General features: G+C 43.9%; 1 protein-coding gene across 6 annotated transcripts in view; it reads left to right on the forward strand.

Moving 5' to 3' along the window:
- Positions 1–24657, forward strand: part of CDC42EP3 (CDC42 effector protein 3) — a 57625-nt gene extending 32968 nt beyond the window's left edge. For 5 of the 6 annotated variants that reach the window (XR_006289752.1, XM_043543425.1, XM_043543426.1 and 2 more), the window contains 2 exons: positions 18177–18233; positions 22532–24657. Coding sequence is in view for 4 of the 6 variants with exons in the window: in XM_043543425.1 (XP_043399360.1) it covers positions 22822–23592 (771 nt within the window). In the remaining 2 variants the exon portion in view is untranslated. The other variant, XR_006289753.1, reaches the window with a different exon arrangement.
- The last annotated feature ends 225 nt before the right edge of the window (positions 24658–24882 follow it).

The raw sequence follows: 24882 nt of genomic DNA on the forward strand, positions 1-24882 counted from the left end.
GTATTTTGTCCTGGATTTAAAAAAATGTTTTGCAAATATCTCTTTTTCTATTTAAGGGGCGGGGGGGGGGGGGGGAGCCTTGTTTTGAGCTCAGCTAAGCATCTTACTGTTAACTTTCTTTTGTCTGGGAATTACTGAAAAAACTAAGGTGAAGTGAAGTTTGTACATATTAATAACTTCCAGGTAAAAAGCCTTACAAGGACATTAGTCAGCCAAAAAATATTATTAAAGAGCCAGGAAATCATGCAGCCTGCAGGAGATGGAGTAAAAATGTGTGCTATGGAACATTGGTTTTATAATTAGTTCCTTTTATTTCTGGTACCAAGTGGGATGTGGTGTCACTTTGCTAACTTTTGATCTTTTCATGTAAGGGCTGTATCGTGATCTGGGCCTAGGAAGTTGACATTTTGGATATTTGTTGGTACCTAGCTTCTCGGAGCCCTTTATAGGGGAATGGGACTGATTTGCCTCCTCTGTGGATTTTGTCTAAGTAGGAATTTGTGCAGTAGGTTTGTTCCATGTATTGTGTATGATCACAAAGCACTGAGGGTATGTCTACACTGGCAGAGTTACATCGCTGGCAGTTTCAGCGCCGCTTAGAGAGCGTTGAAGGGAAAACACTGTTGTGTGTTCACACTGTCAGATGCCTGCACAATAGCATGCTCACACTTGAGGCGCTTGCTGCGGTATTCAGAGCGGTGCACTCTGGGCAGCTATCCCACAAAGCATCTCTTCCTCTTCTGCCACTAAGAGTTGTGGGAAGGCGGAGGGGGTTGTGGGACATTCTGGATCCTGTCCCAATGACCCGTGATGCATTGCTTCGTATCCCAGCAATCCCTGTACTTCTGTCTGCATTTGGCACATCTTTCAAAGGTTTGTGTACTGTGTGCTCTGCCTCTTCGGTCTGCAGGAATGGATCCTGCACTGTTGACTAATATGCTGCTCGCTCTGACTAACACGTCATGAGTGGCGTGGAGTTATTCCTTAAAGTACAAAGGCAAGAGGAGTGTGACATTGATCTCGCCACGCGTAGTAACTATGACATGAGATTGCTTGTGGCATTCATGGAGGTGCTGACCATAGTGGAACGCTGCTTTTTGGCTTGGGGAAACCAAGCACTGAGTGGTGGGATCACATCATCATGTACATCTGGGACGATGAGCAGTGGCTGCAGAACTTTCGGCTGAGGAAAGCCACATTCATGGGACTGTGTGATGAGCTTGCCCCAGCCCTGCGGCAAAAGGACATGAGAATGAGAGCTGCCCTGTCGTTCGAAAAACTCTTGGTTATTGCACTGTGGCAGCTGGCTACTCCAGACTGCTACCAATCAGTCGCTAACCAGTTTGAAGTGGGAAAGTCTACCTTTGGACTTGTGTTGATGGAAGTGTGCAGGGCCATTAATCACATCCTGCTCCGAAAGACTGTGACTGTGGGCAACATGCATGACATTGTGGATGGCTTTGCACAAATGGACTTCCCTAACTGCGGTGGGGCGATAGATGGCACACATATTCCAATTCTGGCACCAGCTCACCTAGCTACTGAGTACATTTATCGGAAGGGGTATTTCTTTATGGTTTTTCAGCTGCTTGTGGATCACCGTGGGCATTTCACGGACGTTAACGCAGGCTGGTCCAGAAAAGTGCATCATGCTCGCATCTTTCGGAACACTGGCCTGATCAAGAAGCTGCAAGCAGGGACTTTCTTCCCAGACCAGAAGATCACCATAGGGGAAGTTGAAATGCCCATTGTGATCCTGGGAGACCCCGCCTACCCCTTAATGCTGTGGCCTATGAAGCCATACCCGGAGAACCTTGACAGAAGCAAGATGCTGTTCAAGAACAGGCTGAGCAAGTGCAGAATGACTGTTTGAGTGTGCTTTTGGCCATTTAAAGGCCCGCTGGCGCTGCCTATTTGGAGGGCTAGATCTGGCCGATGACCATATTACTAGGCTTATAGCCATGTGATGTACGCGCCATAATATTTGTGAAGGGAAGGGTGAAAGCTTCACTCAGGGCTGGACCGCTTAGGCTCAGCGCTTGGAGGCTGAATTTGAACAGCCAGAGACCAGGGCTATTAGAGGGGCGCAGCATGGGTCCATAAGTATCAGGGATGCCTTGAGGCATCAATTTGAAGCTGAAAGCCACTAATATTTGTTGCTATGCTCGGGAGTGCAGTTCTTGTAATGCTAGGAGGTGATAGTGATTGGTGCAGACGATGCACTATGAAGGTTTAAGACAATTGCCTGACGCTTTGTGGCGCTCTGTTTTCTTTCAGTTAATGGAATAAAGATTGCTTTCACATCAAAACAATTATTTTATTAAAAAACAACAACCTGAGGAGAGAGACAAACAAAAAAAACACATTAGCACTCTGGGGGATCGGCGAAGGGAGGGTCCCAGGAGGAGGTGGGGTCCCGGGACAGTTAAAGATTTGTATATGTCCAAGTATTGTATGCAACCTTGTCCTTTGGAATACAGTGCAGCGCACACTTTACTTCAGCAGAGCTAAACTGCAGAGGGACGGGTGTTGAGTGCAGTGGGTACTAGGAGTCCACAGAGCTGTCCTGTGATGGGGCAGGAGTGGAATTCAGTGGGTACAGACTGGAGGTGATTGTGGATAAGTGTGTTGGCAGTGTCTGTGGGGCGCATGGGAAAGTTTTTTGCTACAGCGGCTGCAGGGGAGGACGGGTGCGTAGTTGCTCGGTTTGCAATGCTAGTAGCGCCTGGAGCACGTCCGCTTGGCACTCCATAACGTTTAAGAGCCACTCCGTGGCTTCATTCTGGCAATCCGCCTTCTCCTTTCAGTCCCTCTTCTCACTGTCCCGCCACTCCTTCAATTCTTGTTTTTCGTCCGTGGAGTGCATCATGACATCACGCAGAAAGTCCCCTTTAGTTCTTTGTGGCCGCTTTCTAATTCTGCACAGCCATTCAGCCGGCGATGATAAAGAGGGAGGGTGGGCTCCCAAGTTCATATCTCTGAAGCCAAAATGCAACATTTTACAGAAGCAGTATTGGTTGCAACATACAGATCTCTAATTCAGTGATTTAAGACACTGCCACTATTCACATATCTATCCATAACTAGCTGACCCCAGGCAAGCATATATGAGCCACAAGACCCCCAAAATGGTGAGTAACCACAGGGGTATGGGAAATTAGTGTTCCAGGGCCGTACTGTCCACTGGGTACATGGCTCATGGGGAGAGCCAGCACTGTTGGGGGGCATTATAATAATTATTGCCCCCACATTTTCCACAGGCTTTGTTCATTATGGACAATATCTCGCTGCTGAGAGTGAGCAGGGAATCAAGGGAGGGTCTTCTCCAAGACTCTTGCATAAAGGCCAGGGCAGAAGCCACTCACCTGTGTGCAGCAATGGTTCCCTCTCTTAATGGGGCAAGAAACAAAGCAGCTCTGCCAAAGAACCTGTGGCAGCGGATTGCTCAGTATCTCCATGAGAGTTTCCTGGAGCTCTCTGAAACAGATTCCTGTGAAGTGAGGGGGTCCGTCAACACCCTGTTCTGCCACTCAGACTAGGCACATAGTGGTACGTGCATCATACAGACATAAGCCTGCTTTCTGCAATCCTCCTGCTCCTAACAACTTGCTTCAGTGATTCCCAAAATCAGAGCCACTTACCAGGGGCCTCCTCTCCTGTTTGCGCTTTTCCAAGCTCTGACAGTTGTGACTGGCTAGCCTCTTCTGGGGTAGAGAAGAGCTCCTGGCTGCATGCATCTCTGATCTCCGAGTTGTCCTCTGCCTTTGGGTCTCCCTCCCCCTCCACATCCTCGTCCAAGATTTCCTCCTCTTGGCTCGGTAGTGGAGGTGGGGTTGCCGCCAAGTATCATGCCCTGCTCTTTGTAGAACTGGCAGCTCATGGGCGCAGCGGTTTGCCTCCCGTGTCATGGGGTAGGCATTCTGCAGCTCCTTCGCTTTCACCCTGCACTGCAGCATGTCCCGGTCATGGCCCCTTTTTGTCATGCATCATGAAATCTGTCTGTAGGTATCATAATTCCTACGGCTGGAGCGCAGCTGGGACTGGACAGCCTCCTCCCCAAATGGTGATGAGGTCCAGTAGCTCGGCGTTGCTCCAAGCGGGGGATCGCCTGGTGTGTGGAGCAGGCATGGTCACCTGGAGAGATGCGCTGAGACCACTGCATGCATCAGCAAGCAAACAGGAAGGGGACTTTCAAAATTCCCAAGGAATTTACGGGGTGGGGCTGATGGTTGGTTGGTCGGTCACCCGAGAGCAGGGCAGTAGAGTTCAAACAGATGACCAGAGAGGTGAGGACAGGCATTGTGGGACACCTCCCGGAGGCCAATCACTGTAATCGCCACGGTGTCTACACTGGCACTGTGGCGCTGTAGCCCCGGCGCAGAAAGCTCTACGCCTCTTGTCAGGGTGGTTTTTTTACAGTGCTGTAACTGCGCAGTTTTGCGCACCCAGTGGCGTGGCAGTGCGTGCATCTCGGGAGTTACAGCACAGAAAGCTGCTTTACTGTGCAGAAACTTGCCAGTGTAAACAAAGCCTGAGTCAGCACAACCCTCCTATAGTAAAGATTAATGTTCTGTGGTCACTGGTGCGATCAAATTCTTTGTTATGGATTTCCTTAAGTTATCATTGGGGGTGGCAGCATTGGTTGTATAAGTACCTTTACTGTGAATTTCCTCCATGCATTCCAATACTTTAGTTTCTTGAAAGATGAATCTTTGCTCTAGATTTCCAGACTTTCTAATGGTGGGGGATGTTGGTCTGTTTTTTTTTTTTTTGTTTTTTTTTTTCTTGATGACTGCATTGATTTTAGTAAAGGTTTTAATCCTTAAATTACTGATATGCACTCTCCACCCTAAAAAAGGGTTTTGTTTTTTGCCTTAAATTTCCTTTATCCCTGTAAATAGCTTTAACATGGAACTAGGAAGAATAGTGGACTTGAGTTAGAGAGAAAGCAAGGACATTCGCTCTCTTTCCTGCTGGTTTCCTATGTTCTGCAAGAGGGGAGCACCTTTCATGTAGACATGGGCTGGATGGAGACTTCCTCCTTTGATCTCAGGAGATATGTAGAAGGCAGAGGGGTGAATAGGATGATCATAATAGCTGGGAGAGGGAGCAACACATCAGTGGCTGTTTCCATTCTTTCTGCCTGCAGACCTCTTGAAGCCCATGTAATGATTCCTACTCCAGCTGAACTTTAGAAGTGTGCAGGAGTTGAGGCCTCCACATGGGTAAAGGCATAAACCCTAATTCAGTAGCATCACCCGTAGATCCTTAAGAAGCTCATTGTTTGTCATCCCCTGCCCCAAACCTTCTTTTCCTCCCTCATGAATCTTAAAGGACTCATTGGGGTCCCCTCACAGCTAAGGGCAGCTCATTCAGCTGGGGTTAGGTATGATCAGAAGGGAACTTGGTGGAAGGCATCAGAGCAGGAGACATTCTCCTCTCTCATTTCTTTGAAGCTAAAGACTAAAGAGGAAACCACCTCTCCTCTGGTTGCTTTGTTCTGCTGCCTAGCCCCCTTCTCTGTTAGCTGCCAATGAGGCTCTGCAACTCCTGGCAGCCTAGTCTTCAGTTTCAGTTTTAAAATAATGACTTCAAAATATATCAGGGACTTAACTGCTCTACTGGAGCTAGAGTTTCTGAGCAAGTTCCTTGAAGGAGAAGTTGCTGGGATTTCCACCACCGGGAAAGGAAGTGGAGTGTTAGTTGAGCCTCTCGCATGCATCTGACAAAGTGGGTATTCACCCACGAAAGCTCATGCTCCAGTACATCTGTTAGTCTATCAGGTGCCACAGGACTCTTGGCTGCTTTTACAGATCCAGACTAACACGGCTGCCCCTCTGAAGCTTCGCAAAGGCATGGCCTCTCTCTGCTTTGCTGCTGGCCTCCCCTTATTTTTCTTACTGACCTGGTTAGTTGGTGTCTGGTAAATCTTTAAAACACTGGGTATTTTAATGCCCTAAAGGGGAGGGGTGGGATGGGAAATAACTCTTCCCAGAATCCTGACTTGTAGTGCAGAAGTAACTCAATTATTGAATTACTAACTCTTTAATATTAATAGATTATGGGAACGATGATTAAGATGGAATACCATGGACTGCACTAATGTTTCTGGTTAGTTCTGCTGTGCAGAAGCTGAACAGAGACTGTATTCTCCTCAGAGTTATTTATGCACTGTGAAAATATCTTAAGGACAGCTTCCTAAACGTCCTACTTTTCCCAAAACAGTAGAAGTCTGTCTAAATATAAAATATTTAAAAGTACAGGATATTCTTTAACATTAGTCATAATATTCATGGTGGAAACAAATTCTGGTACAAATCTTCTGGTTTTTCACATCAGATACTGTTGCTGTTTTTGAATTTTGCACTAATTCAGTTTGACACAAGGCTCCATTTTCTGATGAGGTTAGAGCTATGCTCTGTCTTGAAACTGCAGGAGCAAAGGAAAGTGCCTGATGACAGGAAGAGTAGGCACATTTTTAAAGAGGGTAGTATATGAGAGTGACTACGTAGGTGTTGACCAGATCCAGACTTTGAAGGTCATGGGTTTAAATTTTGCATAAGACTGAAATTTTGCATAAGATTCTGAAAAAGATTTGGGGGTCGGGGTGGATAATCAGTTGAACATGAGCTTTGTGTGACACTGTGGCCAAAAGGGCTAATGAAATCCTTTGATGCATAAAGAAGGGAATCGTAAACAGGAGTAGAGAGGCTATTTTACCTCTATATTTGGCTCTAGTGTAAATGTTACTTGAATACAGTGTCCAGTTCTGGTGTCCACAATCCAAGAAGGGTGCTGATAAATTGGAAAAGGTTCAGAGAAAAGCTACGAGATTGATTAAAGGATTAAAAACATGCCTTATGGTGACAGTGTCAAAGAGAAGGTTATGGGGTGATTTGATTACAAGTATCTACATGGGGAGAAAATACTTACTAATGGGTTCTTCAGTCTAGCAGAGAAACACAATCCGATGGCTGGAAGTTAAAGCTAGACAAATTCAGACTGCAAATAAAGTGTACATTTTTTTAGTGAGAGTAATTAACCATTGGAACAACTTACCAAGGGTCGTGGTAGATTCCTCACCACTGACCATTTTTAAATAAAGGTTGGATGTTTCTCTAAAAGATCTGCTGTGGGAATTATTTTGGTCAAGCTCTGTGGCCTGTGCTATACAGGAGGTCAGACTGGATGATCACAATAGTCCCTTCTGGCCTTGGAATCGATGATTCTATAAAATATGCCAAATTTTCCCTTTTTCCTGTAGGACAAACCCGTCTGTATGGATTGTGTCTGTGCTTCTGCTGTTGCTGTCTGTAGCATCCCCCTAATAGGCACATAAGTGAATGCATGCTCAGTCAGTCACTGCACTGCTCCTCTTGGGGACACACTTGTAATGTCTTTATCAGTAGAGTTAAAATGGTGTAAGAGGACCAGGCCCACTACTTGTAGGAGCAGCAGTGACATTAAAATTATTCTTTGCTTTTGCAAGAGTGCAGTGGATCATGTGGAGTTACATATAATGTATGCATATAATCCAAAATCTTAAGGGTCCATCCTGCTTTAATTGGAATGAAGGGAAAAAGAGGTGTGATTTTTGATTTCACTTACACCAATTGTAGGTTGATGTAATTCCATTGGTTTCAACAGTTACTTCTAACTGAGTGAGATCCGAAATGGGCCGAAGGAACTATGTTGGTCTTTCAAGCTAGCAAAATGAGTTTGGAAAAGTGTACCTGTGTGCACAGTAGTTGAGAACCAGCTGCTAATCCTAACATTATTTACACCTAACATTTAATTGTAAAACGTACTAACAAAATATTTAAGGAAACTAGAGCATAATGTTAAGAGATACTTGTTACTTTAGCACTGTGCAATGTACAATTTTTAATGTGGAGTAAGGTGGTTTCAAAATTGTTAAAACACTTTTGTGCCCTGAGACTTTTGTATGCCAAGTTTCATCAGGGAGCAAATGATGATTGCTAAGCGATTATGAAATTAGGGACTTACAATGGAAAATCCAATAGCAGTGCTCCAATACATGGAAAAAACACACAAGAAAGCTTTTCATATCTTCTCCCACATGGGAGAAGTAAATATTCTCAAGTATGAAAGGGCATTCCACCAGAATAGTGTTAAGATTGGTTTAATCAAGCAATAAAAACACACCAGTCTATACATTTTACTGAAATAATAAGTAAAGACACTAGAAGTGCACATGTTGGAAGAGTCAAAGCATAGTGAAGATTAAGGCTCTCTCTGGATTTTTGGTAGTCTCAATATTTGTATATTGCAAGTTTAGCTTTCATTTTAAAATGAGTTTTTTAGTCTTTCTGCTCGCATTGAAATTTTTCCAGATGTGACCCACTGAAATGCTGACTTCCGGAGTTGATAAACTCACTGAAACAGTAGCTTTGAGAGGTGTGAATTTAGGAGGGTTAATTCTGAAACCCAGTGACTGTTACATAAATGTCAGCTGCTGTGTTGCTAATAAAAGCTTTACTTCTAATGCGCTTTATTCAGAGTGTTTTGAGTTGTTTGAAAGGGCGTGCTACAAGAATACAGCTGCAAGATTTAGAAATGCCTATAACTTCGGGTTTTTTATTAAATATTTTATTTACTTTTGTTTGGTCTTCAACATTGGACTCTGAGGGAGACAGGTGATGTGGGAGGATTAGACCGTCTCTATAGAGGGGTGAATGTGGCGCTCTCATGTGGGTAGTGAAAAGCTGAAGAAGATTGGAGAATTTTTTTTTTAAGGTAAATAAATCAAATTAATTTAAAACTACTCAAAAATACCAAATGTTCATTATTCTTGTATTTTGAGTAAGTTTACATAAAAGTAAATCCCACAGTATTTTCCAAAAATTTCGTTGGGTTCCGGAAAAGAAAATTCAGCAACTATCCGGAGATCTTATAGTAACATACACAAACCATGAGTTTATTAGTATTCTTGTGACTGTCAAACTTGTACAATCAAGTTATCTAAAGAGGTGATATTTTGTGTGTGTGAGAGACATACAGTGAAGAATATTATTAATTATCCAATAAATCTAGTTTATATGTAATGACATTTTTAAAGGTATCCTCTAGAAATATTTTTGTTGACTTCACTAAGTATTTTTTCTGTATGAAAAAAGAATCCTAGAATGTGGGTGGTGGAGGAGCACATGAAAGAAAAAATACAATAAATCTGATATCAGAGGGGTTACCTATAGAGGGCTGTTGTGTGAGTCTCTCACCTTCAGGTTCAAATTCTGCCTTGGATTAAAAATGAAAATTTGTGGGTTTTGGTCTTGTTCTAATTCACAGTGAATATTTGTTCCTCAAGTTATAAGTCTGCCTAACTTGGCATAATTATTCTTGGCAGTTTATGCTCAAAAGAGGCACAAGATTAATGTAGTAAGAGTGTTGTAGATCAGTTTTAGAAATGCTCTGTCAAAGCAACGTGTGGACATTTTTACAGTGACTGCTGCCGTATAAATCAAAACATAAGTGTATTCTGCAGGCAGAAGGAATCTGGTGGATCCAGGGAAGCTCCATCCTAGTGACTCCATGGTAGTTTTTTTTTTTCCCCAGTTGACTCCATGAATTTCTTGCAGTTTGGACCAAAGAAGCAGCAATGAAAGGCTGATCCCCTCACAAGATGTGAATTTACCTTCACTGAAGTTTCAGGAATTTGTGGGATTGGAAGGCTGTCTCTTTGGGACCCCATGTTCCTTCCCATGTGAGAGAGACCTTTCCAGAGTGTTTTGGGACCCGTGCCAAAGAACCACCTAAAACCAAGCCTGATTGGCCCAAAAAAACTTGTGAAAACCTCAAAAAAAAAAAAAAAGGCGGGGGGGGGGTTGTTTATTTGTTTGGGTCTTGGTTGTTTTTTTTCCAGCTTCCCCACAGGCAAGCAGGAAAAAATGCAGGCCACATGACTGCATGAAAACAACTGTCCCATGCCACAAAAACAAGCCAAAAGTTACTTAAAATAATCTGATTTGGCAACCTCATGACCTTTCCTGTTACTATAGATGAGACAGGACTACTTGCTTTTCTCTTATCACATTCAATCCTATTCTTCAGGAAATGGGTGAGGAGCATGTCATGATTACATCACTCTGCTGTTTACCAGACTTTCATCCTCCCTCTGTTAATTAATGCAATTTTCCTTGACAATACTTCAAAAGTAAAATCTGGATATTCATGTGGATATTGGAGCACTTTGAAGTATCAGCTTTTACCAGAGTTTAAGCTTTGTTCTCAGGACAAAAGTTCCAGAAGGAGACCTTATGGAATGCAGGCAGAAAGCAAGTAATATGTACAACTCCTGCTCCTAGAAAGCTCACTCTCTCACAGATAGGTGCTGCTTCGATTCAGTCCTAGACTGCCACCTTAATTCCAGGCTGCCTGCAAAGCTGTGTTGACAGAACTCACGCTGCACATGGGCAAATTCTGGGTTATCAAGTTGACTGGAGCCACACTGTGAGGTGTAACTTTTACCCTGCATAACTTTTGAAATATTGCTCCCCCAAAGGGACAGTGGTTGATGGACACTAGCTGAGATCAGTCCCAATCTGGTGTGATAAGTTTGGGAATGATCAGAGCCATAGTACGTGGGCTCAGTTGGAATTCATGCACTTTTTTATAAAAAAAACATGATTTTTAGGGGGCTGCATCTCAGGAACCAGTTGCTCCAAAAACCTTAAATTTGGACCACTAGTCCGACATCAGACCCTCAAAATGTACTTCATTTTCCAAGACCGTCTGAGAGAGCCTGGAGATCGTAGAGCTTTAGAAAAATGAGCTGTTAATGAGCTAGTTCCAGTCTTAATTATAGTGGTGCTGCTGCCACACTCTAGTATTTCATGCTTTGTACCTTTATTGTTCTTGCCAAACGTAGAATAAGGTCCGATCATGTTTAATTAGTTGAAATTAGTCTGCTTTTGCAAAGCAGTATCTGAAGCATAACTGGTTTTCAAAGCAATGCCAGGCACTCAGAGCCTAAACATTTAAGAGGCTTTGGGCATTATTCTTATATATAATTAAAGCTGGGCAACATTTTCCAGTGTTGTATCTGAAGAAATGATGTTTTACCCACAAAAGCTTATGCCCAAAGAAATCTGTTCATCTTTAAGGTGCCACCAGACTCCTTGTTGTTTTTGTGGATACAGACTAACACAGTTACCCCCTGATACTTTCCAGAAAAAGATATACCAGGTACATTATATATCAGACATGACATGACTCCTGTGGAGGACTCTTTACCAAGTCATGTTTATTGTCAGCAAACAGATTCCAAAAGGAAGCAGCAAGAATTGCGTTTTCTCTCTGGCATGGTGCAGTCATATCAGCAAAGTCCGAGGCAAGTGATAGGTGACAATGACATATCCCAGCTAGAAAGGCAGTGTCTGACACATGTCTTTCACTTGTATGAGAAATGGAGCACCCAACATGCAATAACCCGAGTCCGATGATGCTCACACATGTAACTCTCATTGAAATCATGCATTGGGAACGCAAGATTGGGCCCATTTTGAACACTTCGTTTTCATTCTGTTAGGTTCTCTTCCAAATGATGATCTAAAACAAAACTGAAAAGAATTTTAAATTATTCTAACAACCTATATTGAATTATACATGATTTATAAAAAGTCCTATTTGGGGAAATGATGCAGAGCTCAAGTAAAAGAGCTTGGTTTTGCTCAAAAACCTTATTGTGTATGTCTACATTGCAGCTGGGAGGTGTGATTCTCAGCACGGGTAAACAGGCTCATGCTAAAAATAGCAGTGTGGACGGTGCAACATTAGTGAGAGCTCGGGCTAGCCACCTGAACTCAAACCCAGGGTTTGGACTCAGTCAGCTAGCGAGAGCCATCGAGTACTAGTCGAGTGCTAATAAGTGCCGCAGTGTCCACACTGCTGTTTTGAGTGTGTTAGCTCAAGCTGAGCTAACATGAGTCTGTCTACCCATGCTGTGAATCACACCTCCCCAATTGCTGTGTAGACCTACTCATTGAGGTCTGCGGGAGAGCAGAGTTTTTAATCCAGTTCAGGACTTCACCATCCTCCCACCCATGGTGATTTATCTTTTCTACTTTAATCTTTGGGGAAGGGAAGACCTACAACATAGAGAGGTTCACTCTTACCTATGAATAGGATTCATACAAATTGTCTTGTTTTCCATTGCCTTGCACTTTGTTTTGTCACTTACACATATATACAAAGTTTTTACTTGGGCATTAAAACTTTCTCAACACCCATGTTTCTAAGCCCTGATCTACACTATGGGGTTAGGTCGAATTTAGCCGCATTAGGTCAATTTTTTAAAATGAATGCTTTTACACAACCAACCCCATTCCGTTGACCTAAAGGGCTCTTAAAATCAACTTCTGTACTTCTCCCCGGGGAGGGGAGTAGCGCTAAAATCGAGCTTGCTGGGTCGAATTTGGGATAGTGCAGATGCAATTAGACGGTTTTGGCCTCCGGAAGCTATCCCAGAGTGCTCCAGTGTGACCACTCTGGACAGCACTTTCAACTCCGATGCACTAGCCAGGTACACAGGAAAAGCCCTGGGAAATTTTGGATTTCATTTCCTGTTTGGTCAGCGTGGTGAGCTCAGCAGCACAGGTGACTATGCAGTCCCCCCAGAATTGCAAATGAGCTCCAGCATGGACCGAAAGGGAGACACTGGATTTGGTTGCTGTATGGGGAGAAGAATCTGTGCAGGCCAAACTCCGATCAAAAAGAAGAAATACTAATTATATATATGCCAAAAATTGCACAGGGCATGATGGACAGAGGCTACAACAGGGACACGCAGCAGTGCCGCGTGAAAGTCAAGGAGCTCAGGCAAGCCTACCAAAAGACAAAGGAGGCAAATGGTCGCTCAGGGTCAGAGCCCCATACATGTTGCTTCTATGATCAGCTGCATGGCATTCTAGGGGGGGACCCTACCAGTACCCCACCACTGTCCGTGGACACCTGCAAGGGGGGAGTCTCACGCAACACCAAGGAGGATTTTGTGGAAGAGGAGGAGGAGGATGTGCAGCAGGCAAGCAGTGAATCCATTCTCCCTGGCAGCCAGGACCTTTTCATCACCCCGGAGCCAATACCGTCCCAAGGCGGGCTCCCCGACCCTGAAGCTGGAGAAGGCAGATCTGGTGAGTGCACCTTTGTAACTACAGTACAGGGTTTTAAAGCAATAGTGTTTAATATTTGATTTGCCCTGAAGAATTGGGATGCATTCGTGGCCAGTACAGCTACTGGAAAAGTCTGTTAACGTGTCTGGGGATGGAGCGGGAATCCTCCAGCTACATCTCCATGAAGCTGTCCTGGAGGTACTCTGAAAGCCTTTGCAGAAGGTTTCTGGGGAGGGCTGCCTTATTTCGTCCTCCACGGTAGGACACTTCACCACGCCAAGCCAGTAGCAAGTAGTCTGGAATCATTGCAGCACAAAGCGTGGCAGCGAATGGTCCTGGGTTTTGGTCGCATTCAAGCAACATTTGGTCTATATCTTTCCGTGTTAGCCTCAGGAGAGTGATATCATTCATGGTCACCTGGTTGAAACAGGAGAATTTTTGTAAGGGAACAGTAAAAGGACCCCATTCATGCCAGGCTGTTTGTGCTTGGCTAAAAGGGATCACCCCGGAGAATAGCCACGCGGCAGGGGGAGGGGTGAAGGGATCATCCCAGAGAACAGCCACATGGTGGGGTGTGGGGAGGTGTGTGCTGCACATCCACCCGAAAAGCGCAGCCCCTCCTTTTAAATGTGAAACCTAACCGTCATTGCTTGCTATGGGAAAGGATGGCGCTGCAGTTTGAAACCATTCCCACATGTTATGAAGGCATAAGAAGCCAATCCCGCATACCAATAGGCTTACTATGGCTGCCTGGAAACCGAATTCTGTTGCCCAGCCATGTGTGATGTGTCACCATACCGGCAGGCGCTCAATATAAAAGGCAAAATGCAACCTTGTACCTAAAGCACATGTGCTGTCTGTTGTGAATTGCTTGATTCTCTGTGAAAGAGTCTCTGTTTTGTTCTCAGAAATGTATCATCTTGCATTTTACTCTCCCTTTTTATCTCCCCCCGCAGGTGCAAATGTTTCCATGCGCCCCCTATCATCTCCGTCCCTGAGGTTATCGCAGATTAGAAGGCAAAAAAAATTCACTCAAGATGACATGTTTTCCGAGCTCATGCAGTCCTCCCGCACTGATAGGGCACAGCTTAATGCATGGAAGCATTCAGTGGCAGAGGCCAGGAAAGCATTAAGTGAGCGCGAAGAGCAGAGGCAGGAGGCGATGCTGAGGCTAATGGGGGAGCAAACGGATATGATGAAGCATCTGTTGGAGCTGCAGGAAAGCCAACAAGAGCACAGAGCCCCGCTGCATCCACTGTATAACCGCCTTCCCTCCTCCCCAAGTTCCATATCCTCCTCACCCAGACGCCCAAGAACGTGGGGGGGAGGCTCCGGGCACCCAGCCACTCCACTCCAGACGATGGCCCAAGCAACAGAAGGCTGTCATTCAAACAGTTTTGATCTGTAGTGGGGCTACAATAAGCAATGTGGCCTTGTCCTTCTCTCCTCCCCCACCCCGCCCGGGCTACCTTGTCAGTTATCTCCGTTCTTTTTAATTAATAAAGAAAGAATGCATGGTTTCAAAACAATAGTTACTTTATTTCCTTTGCCAGCTGTGATTGAAGAGGGGAGGGTTGTTGGCTTACAGGGAATTAAAATCAACAAAGGGGGGCGGGTTTGCAGCAAGGAGAAACACCAGACTACGGTGTGACAGTTCTGTGTAAGTCATGAAACTGGTTTTCAAAGCCTCTCTGATGTGCAGCACACCCTGCTGTGCTCTTCTAAATCACCTTGGTGTCTGGCTGCTCAGAATCGGCCACCAGGTGATTTGCTTCAACCTCCCACCCCTCCATAAACGTCTCCCCCTTACTCTCACAGATATTATGGAGCATACAGAAAACAGCTGGACTGGAGACACGTTGATGGAACTGTGCAGGACCATTAATTGCATCCTGCTCCGAAACACCATGACTCTGGGCAACGTGCATTAGATTGTGAATGGCTTTGCACAAATGGGCTTCTCTAACTGCGGAGGGGTGATACATGGCACGCACATGCCAATTCTGGCACCAGACCACCTAGCCACCGAGTACATTAATCACAAGGGGTATTTCTCCATGGCTCTCCAAGCACTTGTGGATCACCGTGAGCGTTTTACAGACATTAACACAGGCTGGTCCGGAAAGGTGCATGACACACGCATCTTTCGGAACAGTGGCCTGTCAAGAAGCTGCAAGCAGGGACTTTCTTCCCAGACCAGAAGATCACCGTAGGGGAAGTCGAAATGCCCATTATGATCCTGGGAGACTCCAGCCTACCCCTTAATGCTTTGGCTCATGAAGCCATACACAGGGCAACTTGACAGCAGCAAGGAGCAATTCAAGAACAGGCTGAGCAAGTGCAGAATGGCTGTGGAGTGAGCATTTGGCTGTTTAAAAGCCCCCTGGAAATGCCTATATGGGAAGCTGGACATGGCCGATGACAATATTCCTATGTTTATATCTGTGTGCTGTACGCTCCATCATAATTGGGAAGGGAAGGATGAAAGCTTCACTCAGGGCTGGACCACTGAGGCTCAGCGCCCGGAGGCTGAATTTGAACAGCCAGAGACCAGGGCTATTAAAGGGGCACAGCATGGGTCCATAAGGATCAGGGATGCCTTGAGGCATCAATTTGAAGCTGAAAGCCACTAATATTTGTTGCTATGCTCGGGAGTGCAGTTCTTGTAATGCTAGGAGGTGATCGTGATTGGTGCAGACGATGCACTATGAAGGTTTAAGACAATTGCCTACCGCTTTGCGGGGCTCTGTTTTCTTTCAATTAATGGAATAAAGATTGTTTTCACATCAAAACAATTCTTCTTTTATTAAAAAACAACAACCAGAGAAAAGAGCCTTGTGGAAGGCGTTCCGCAGCTCCTTCACTTTGACCCTGCACTGCAGTGTGTCCCGGTCATGACCCTTTTCTATCACACATCTAGAAATCTGTCCATAGGTATCATAATTCCGACGGCTGGAGCACAGCTGTGACTGCACTGCCTCCTCTCCCCAAATGCTGACGAGGTCCAGCAGCTCGGCATTGCTCCAAGTGCGGGATTGTGTGGGGCAGGCATGGCCACCTAGAAAGGTGTGCTGAGACCACTGTACGCATCACGGAGCAAACAAGAAGGGGACTTTCAAATTTGCAAAGGAATGTATGGGGTGGGGCTGACGGTTAGTCACCTGAGATCAGGGCAGTAGAGTTCAAACTGATGGTCAGAGAGGTGAGAACAGACATTGTGGGACACCTTTCTGATTTCAGAGATATCCTTTCAGGTGTTAATAAGTACAAGGCTGTCTTAAGATTGCTGATTGAAAGACTAAAATAATAGTTCCTAGATGAGTGAATTACAATTTCAGTGGGGTGGGTAACTGAAATTTTAGTATGACCATTATAATGGCAGCTTTATCTCATTGTGCATTTAAGTAGAGGCAACTAAGGTGCTTTTATCCAGTGGGGTTTGATTGTGTGAGGGGGTTTTCCATATGGGAAAGGCTGCAAGATTTAAAGATGCAAATAGCTGAATGATTTTTCCAAAAGTGTGATTATTTATTTTCATCCTTGTCAAGGTTCCTTCCCCACTCTGAACTCTAGGGTACAGATGTGGGGACCTGCATGAAAGACCCCTAAGCGTATTCTTACCATCTTAGGTTAAACGCTGCCACCACCAAAGTGTCTAACAATAACAACGGGAAGTGCCTACTTGGAAACGTCTCCCCCCCCAAAAAAATATCCCCCCAAGCACTACACCCCCCTTTCCTGGGGAAGGCTTGATAAAAATCCTCAACAATTTTCACGGGTGAACACAGACCCAAACCCTTGGATCTTAAGAACAATGAAAAGCAATCAGGTTCTTAAAAGAAGAATTTTAATAAAGAAAAAGTAAAAGAATCACCTCTGTAAAATCAGAATGGTTTACAGGGTAATCAGATTCAAAACATAGAGAATCCCTCTAGGCAAAACCTTAAGTTACAAAAAGACACAAAAACAGGAATATACATTCCATTCAGCACAACTTATTTTATCAGCCGTTTAAACAAAACAGAATCTAATGCATATCTAACTAGATTGCTTACTAACTCTTTACAGGAGTTCTGACCTGCATTCCTGCTCTGGTCCCGGCAAAAACATCACACAGACAGAGAGAACCTTTGTCGTCCGTGTGTCGTCCCCGTCCCCTCCCCCCCCCCCCCCCCGGCTTTGAAAGTATCTTGTCTCCTCATTGGTCATTTTGCCAGCGAGGTTCTCCTAGCTTCTTAACCCTTTACAGGTGAAAGGGTTTTTCCTCTGGCCAGGAGGGATTTAAAGGTGTTTACCCTTCCCTTTATATTTATGACAATCCTCAACATAAGAAGGGACTTTGTGGGGAGAGCAGACATGGAAGATATCTAGAGGCAGGGACTCTAAGTTCCTTCCATCTGTCCTAGCCTATCCTTGCAGTTCAGCTATCTTCGCCACCTGTCTAAACATTGCTGGCATACTTTTCTTCTAACGTTTCATTAAATTGAGGGAATCTAACTAGAGGAAATGAAAACGTTTAGGGACAGAATCCATATAAGAAGTGTTTCACACCTTTGGGAAGGGAAGTGGAGAGGAAAGTGCCTGAAAATGAACCAGTTCCTTTTATACTCCCTTCAGCTCATCAAGACATCAAATATTTGAAGCTTTCCATGCATTCCCTGTCACTGATAAATAAATATATGTCCAGTGGGGAGCAGGGTGCGTGATTTTTCTCATGTATTTGTGGTTTTTTGTCGTCTTTAGTTTCTTTTGAATTAAACTGGGACAGAATGGGTAAATTTAATCTAAAAGGGCTGGGTTGAGCAGAGTTAGGGTAAATCATTGAACTGAACTGGCGTGTGAATTGGCCTGAATCTTTTATGGAGTAATTAAATCTGTGGCCTGAATCAAAAGGATGCAAACTCTTTAGCAGGGAGCAACAAAAGAGCTAAACAGTACTAACTGACTTGGTTGGAGCTACTCAGAAGGGATTTGGGGCTATATAAACACGGAAGTTAAGGGATCTTTTCCAGGAAACAGACATATATGTCCTTCTCTCATATTTTCCAGGGCCTGCTGCCTGCTACAGATACAGAAATCTAGATGGGATTTCAGAGATAAGAGATGGTAAGTTCTTAATTAAGTATATCAGTACTGCTTATATTATAACTAAGGGCTTGTCTGTACTGTACTGACTAGTTTGCCCTGACTTCAGCCATCAGCCAGCCATGGGTTGCAGCTGCACCAGAGCCTCTGATCTAGTTTGAGTAATGCATTTTCTGTAGAACCCATTTCTGTCTTGCATGATTACTCTATTGGCCTTTGGTTTTGTAAGCAGCATAAAATATATTCTGTATGTATGTTGAGTGCCCAGCTTTTCAAGGGAGTTTGCCATTGTGCTAATTGAGGACCATTTCAATGCATGTTCTTGTTAGTGTTGACAAACAGGAAAGTATCTGAATAGCAGTCTAGTACCTAATGCATCTCCTGGTTTTTTAAATTCAACACAAAGAGTGTCTTGTCAAGGCTTGAAAAATACATTCATCTAATGATTAAGTGACAAATCTACAAGGCAAGTACAGAGATTTTCCTGTTAAATTCTGAAGAGTTGAAGATTATTTCGTATGTTTCTAACTCTTGTGTAAATTAAGAGAACCTCCCAAATGTAAACTGATGCAGGCTCAATGCAGTGTCATTTTGTTGAGTTGGCAGATGCACAGATTAGTTGCTTTTAGTTTTGCCAGGCAGCATCAAAGTGAAGTCAACATGGTTCTGGTCACTTTTGACTGCTGCTCACAGGGTTCTGAACAGCAGCAATGAAACTGAAGATGTCCGATGTATGTTGCTTCTGCTTGGGAAAGTTCTGAGCGTGCACTGGAGTTAATCAGAGGGGAGAAGATTCCAAGGGTAGGGGCAAAATAGTGGAGACCCTCTCCCTTGAAGGAGGCACCTCCTTCCCCCTAGCAGTTTGGGGATGAGACTTCAGATTTAAGGCTTGATCTGAACCCAAAAGTTACACCGGTGGAACTGAAGGTGTGGTGATGTGCCGATCTTGTTAAACTGGTGCAACTTTGTATGTAAAACAGTGCTAAAACCCCTGTTAATCAGAGATGGCTATGAAAGATGGAGCCCTTAAAAGAGATCACTCTAAAGTGGTTTTCAAACTTGTTTCATTTGCGGACCCCTTTGGAAATCTTAGATATAGTCTGTGGACCCCAGGTTGAAAACCATTGCTCCAATAGAAATCCCATCCTCACCCTCCCAAAAGATGGGATGGGTGTGGGGGCTGGGTTTCTTACCAGGGAATTGTGTCTGGCCTTGCTGGGGGTGGAGATGGGAATCTGTCTTTACCGTATGTATTTACCTCTCCCTGGTAGCCCTAGTCCTCAAAAACTAGCTTGTAACTGTTTTTGAAGTGCTGGCTGAGGTATAAACTGAGGTATCCGTTGAAAATTTTAGGCTGCATGAGGGAGGCTTATGCTGACTGTGCACTGAGTTGACGAGACTGCTGAAAGGAGTCTGAGACAGCATTATAAATGTTTGCTTGGTAACACAGACTGGAAGGTAAAACTGCTTGAGTGAAAACAGGGTTATAACTGAAAATGTGTCATTGAGGCGGAAATGTCTCAGGCCTGGTCTCTATTCAAAGTATGTGGGGGTTGGGGAGTGGATTTTTGTTGTTGTTTTATTTTTAATTTGAAGGAGATCCTTTTCACCTTCTTTTTTTTTTTTTTTTAATTAAGTTTATTTGTTCCCTTTTTATCTATTTATTTTACCATTGTGCCTAGGAGCCTTAGTCGTGGACCAGGACCTCATTGTGCTATGAATAGCCTTGGCAGAATCCGGGACTTTTATATCAACTATTAATACTGCATTTTTCACTTTTAAGAAATTTTTTAAACCATTTTTATTTTTACAGTTGCTGTAAATTTAGGCAGGGGAGGGAGGTATGGCTAGGGCAATGCCAACAGCGGGGTTGCAGGGGGCTACCAACAGCAGGGGTCCAAGACACTGAGGCACAAGGTGCAGGGCAGTATGTGGTCATGGCCTGGCAGAGCAGAGACCCCTCCCCAGTCAGGACTGCCAGAAGGAGGATGAGCTCATGGCCATGGGGTGTTCCTGAACAGTTCCTGCCTATGGACTGAGCCATTCAGCCACTGCACTGGGTGCCCTCCACCATGGCCGGAGGTTCGTTACTGTTGTCCTCCTCCTGACAGCCCTGGCCAGGGGTCTCTGCTCTGCCCTGCTAGGACTGGAGCCTTCCTTTCCCTCACCCCTACCTTGTCTGCAGGCAGTAGTGGATTAGCCATGGGCCAATGGGGCCCGTGCCCAAGAGCACCAGCAAAATGGGTGCCCCCGCACTGGCTTGCCCTGCTCTGTCCCCCCGGCGCTCCTGCCAGAGAGCGGGGTTGGAGTGCAGGGGCTTGTCCCACTCCGCCTGCCTGCTGCTCCTGCTGGGGAGTGGGGGAAGCCCCCGCAGCCCAACCCCACTCCTCCCCTGCAGGAGCGCCGGAGGGTGGGAGGGACTACAGGTGGAAGGGGTAGGAAAGGGCCTCCACTTGCTCTGGCCCAGGGACCCACAAACCCCTACTCTGCCTCTGCCTGCAGGGATCCGTTGTCCTGGGCCCTGCAGCAGCCCCTGAAGTTCTCTGCTGTCACAGATCCGCTCCCTTGCTCTTGTCACAGCAGGGCTGCAGAGGCTGGCATCATGGGCCGATCATCCTGAATGAGTGATGAGATTGGATGAGGAAGGGTCATAAAGTTCCTTGGAAGTGAGGACACGTAGCTGACATTTATATGATGGAGAAAGGGAAGCCAAGGGAGGGATATGAAGGTCACTTTTCCAGTGCATGTTAGAAGTTAGTTAAGAGTTTTTAACTAGGCACTTAGTTTTCTAGTGTGCACTTTTAGGAACTGACTAGCAATAAGTCAAAAGGGTAAACCTTGCAGAGGGCTGACTTTCAAGCTGGGCCAGTCTTTCTTGTGTTGTTTGGCACCAACAGTGAATTACTCCCACAATGTTGCTCCTTCCTGAATCAATACTAGGCGCAGTTAATTGTGGATGTGAAATTTTGCCTGTAAAAACTGGAGGACTGGCTTGAAAGTCACACCCAGAAAGCCAAGAAATAAAAAAATATTAAAGTGAACTTGACCACCTTGCACATAAATTATGTTTTCTGTTCTTAAATATGTACCTTTATTTTTAATGCTCATTTTAGTAACTAAATCTAATTGACTGCAGATAGCATGCAGCCTGCCTGAATTAATGTTGCTGTTAGAACCTGTAACCTAATTCCATTGGCTTCAGTAGAGTTTAACCTGGGATATGGTTTTTAACCCTTTCTGCACTTCCTATGTCCTGTGATTTGTTTCAAATGTGCAATTTTGGATTGACATAGATTTTTTTTTTTAACTTAATTATAATTGAAGTGCTAATGACAACTGTAGTTAAGGCTGAGGTGGGAGTTTCCTTTCTAAGATCTTTTCAGTTGTGCATAACTTTCTAAAATTTTGACCTTTCAGGGAAGCAAAAGAGGGCCTACAGTTAGGCTGCTAAATAAATGACCTGATTCTTTCCTTTTTTTTGAGGGGACGACGACAATGAGAGGTGGTGGATGATTAACACTCTTGAAAATCAGGTGTCTTATTTAGATGCTTCAGTATGGGGATAGGAGCCTAAATCTAGGCGCCACAGCTACACTACATCTTAAGTTGTCATAGTTATGTCACTCATGGATGTGAATTAGCCAAACGTAACTTAGGCCGACTTAAGGGTTGGTATGGACAGCACTATGTCTGTGAGAGAGCTTCTCGCGCCAACATAGCTACTGCCGCTTGCTGGGGCTGGAGTAATTAAGCCGACAGGAGACCTCTCTCCCATTGACTTAGAGCGGCTACGCTAGAGAGCTTACAGCAGGGCAGCTGTGCCGCTCACTGTAAGTCATAGCCTTTGACACCATTTTTTGAAAATCTTGGCTATATGAGTCTAACTTTGAACTTTCTCAGACCTGTCTCAATCTTAATGCGTATAGGCCTCTGTGTTAAAAAGTGTGGGGTTTTGTTTAAAAAGTGTGAGGTTTTTTCTTTTAAATGTCAATGTGGAAACCTTTGAATATCATTGCTGCCTCTCCAGATTGAATATGACTGACAGAGTGAGAGAGAAACGGAGATAGTGAGTTTACCAAGTGAACTGTGCTCAGCAACCGTGTCTAAGGAACTCTGACTTCAAAAAACTATGAAGTCAGGAAGAGGTTAGCTAGCCCTTGTTAGACTAAAGCCTTTTATCCTGCTTAATGAAGGGAAGCAACATCATAAAGCTAATCTGCAGGCTGGAACTGTCAGTACCATTACTAATTGTTTTTGTAAAAGCAAGGCTGAGTGAACCATGAAGAGTAAGCTAATAACCTGCTTTGTTTCCCATACAGGTTTTCTCAGGTTTTGGAAGTAATAGAGTACTTGGTCACTGACTCCTCACCTGAAGGACAGTTGTATGCTTAAACTTGGAAGGCTCTGCATTGGGGTTCTTCAGCTCTCTTAATTTCCAGATTCTCTTTTCCAGAAGAAATGGACCCTATGTGTGAGAGCCATCCAAGTCAATAATGTGACAACGATAACATTGAAAGTCTGCTGGAGAAGAATCACTAATTCCTATAAGAAGTGGGTTGGTTTTTTTCCATCCCTTATAAAACAGACCACCTCAAAATCTGCAAACAAAATGCCAGCTAAGACACCCATCTACCTGAAAGCTGCCAATAATAAGAAAGGGAAGAAATTCAAATTAAGGGATATTTTGTCGCCTGATATGATCAGTCCACCACTTGGAGACTTTCGCCACACCATACACATTGGGAAAGAGGGACAACATGATGTTTTTGGGGACATCTCATTTCTGCAAGGAAATTATGAGCTGTTACCTGGGAATGAGGGAACACCAAGAGTTGGTCAGTTTGGTGGACATAATGAGTTCTTAAGGGCAAACAGCACCTGTGACTCCATGTTTACAGAAACTCCTTCACCCGTGCTCAAAAATGCCATCTCGCTTCCTGCCATTGGTGGTTCTCAAGCCCTTGTGTTGCCCTTATTATCACCAGTGACATTTAATTCAAAGCGGGACTCCTTTGGGCCATCAAAGAATCCAAGGCTTAGTTGTGAGCCAGTAATGGAAGAAAAATTGCGGGAGAAAAGCAAACAGTTGGAGAATGGGGAAATGTACAAAGATGACATCCTATGGGAGCCGAACGGTTCTGGGTCGCATTATACTAATGGCAGAGAGAGTCATTCATCCAGCCTTTCTGAACAATGCACTGATTGGCAAACAGTTGACTTACTTGATGACAGTCATCTCTCATGTGAACTAACCAAGGCAGAGACTAAGTCAGAAGAATCCCTTTCAGATCTTGCAGGCTCGCTTCTTTCATTGCAGCTTGACCTGGGACCCTCACTTCTGGATGAGGTCCTCAATGTAATGGACAAAAATAAATCCTAGGACTGGTGTACTTTTTTGCCTCTTTGTAAATGATGCATTTTTTAAAAAAAAACAAACTGAAGAATATATATATTAAAAGATCAGCTGTATTTGCAGTTTGGGTTTTCTAAAAATAATCTTTAAAAATATTTTTTTATGTTTTTCATGTGATGGTTTGTTTTTTTTTGTTTGTTTTTTTGTTTTTTTTTTAAGTATGGTAAACATCTCGTAGCAAGAGGATACATTTTAATAAAAGTTTTCAGCAAGCATACAAATGTCTTTCAAATACCAGTATTAGTTATCAGAAAATTAAGAAATGTTGTTGGGGGATGATAATACTACTTGTGACCATTAGCTTAATTGACCTTCAGTGGCTTTTGAGTAATCAATCTGTAAGCATCAGACTAGAGACTTAGGAGGTGAAGAATAAATATTAACTATTTCAACATTGCTTTACATCTAAGATTCTTTCTAGAATCTTAAATTGTTTTCATTAGTACTATTTCTTTTAGCTGCACTGTAACTAGTTCTTCAGTGTTAAACTATTGCTCTGTGTTCAAATGTGAACAGCTTGGGGTTGTTCAATTTTAAATATAGGCCAGAACCTCAGGTGCTAAGGATCTGGCCCTATATCTATAGATCAGATCATAGATCATATGTTGTAAACACAGGTAACACAAACAAAATATTACTGTATTTAAATTATTTTAAAAGTTAAAATATATATTTTTGTGCTTATTTGGCTTTTTTTTTTTTTTTTTTTTTTTTTTACTGCAGAGTCTACATTTACAGATAGAGTATCATCGAAGTAGTTGCTTGACTTCATTGGTGGTCCTCTGTAAACTGTATTTTTGAGTGTTTGAAAAAATATGTATTGATAACTTAGCTTTTTCCTTCATTTACTACCAGAAATGCTTAAACTTTCAACTGATTGTCACCTTTTAAAGAAGGCACTGATTACTCACAGCGTGTAAAGAGACTGTGCTGCAATGTGATGTTTGGGGAAATGTGGATCCTTTATTACACTACATACATAAATTGCATAGATACTCTGAGCAATACAATAAAGAATAAATGTTTAAATTCCCCCGTCTCTTTGTGATTAAATATGTAGCTCTCACATGAAATATTGGGCCTGATTTAGGCTTGTCAGTTTTGGATGGGTGTATTCCTGGAGGTTTCATCACATGACATCTCTAATTAAAGATTAATCTTTAATTCCTGGAGACTCCAGGACAATCCTGGAGGTTTGGCAACCTGAGGGCTGATTGTCCACTGCATGGAACAACATTAGTGGAAAATGAGTCATGC

This window comes from Chelonia mydas, chromosome 3 (genome assembly GCF_015237465.2).
Source record: "Chelonia mydas isolate rCheMyd1 chromosome 3, rCheMyd1.pri.v2, whole genome shotgun sequence".
In the NCBI taxonomy this organism is placed as follows: domain Eukaryota; kingdom Metazoa; phylum Chordata; order Testudines; family Cheloniidae; genus Chelonia; species Chelonia mydas.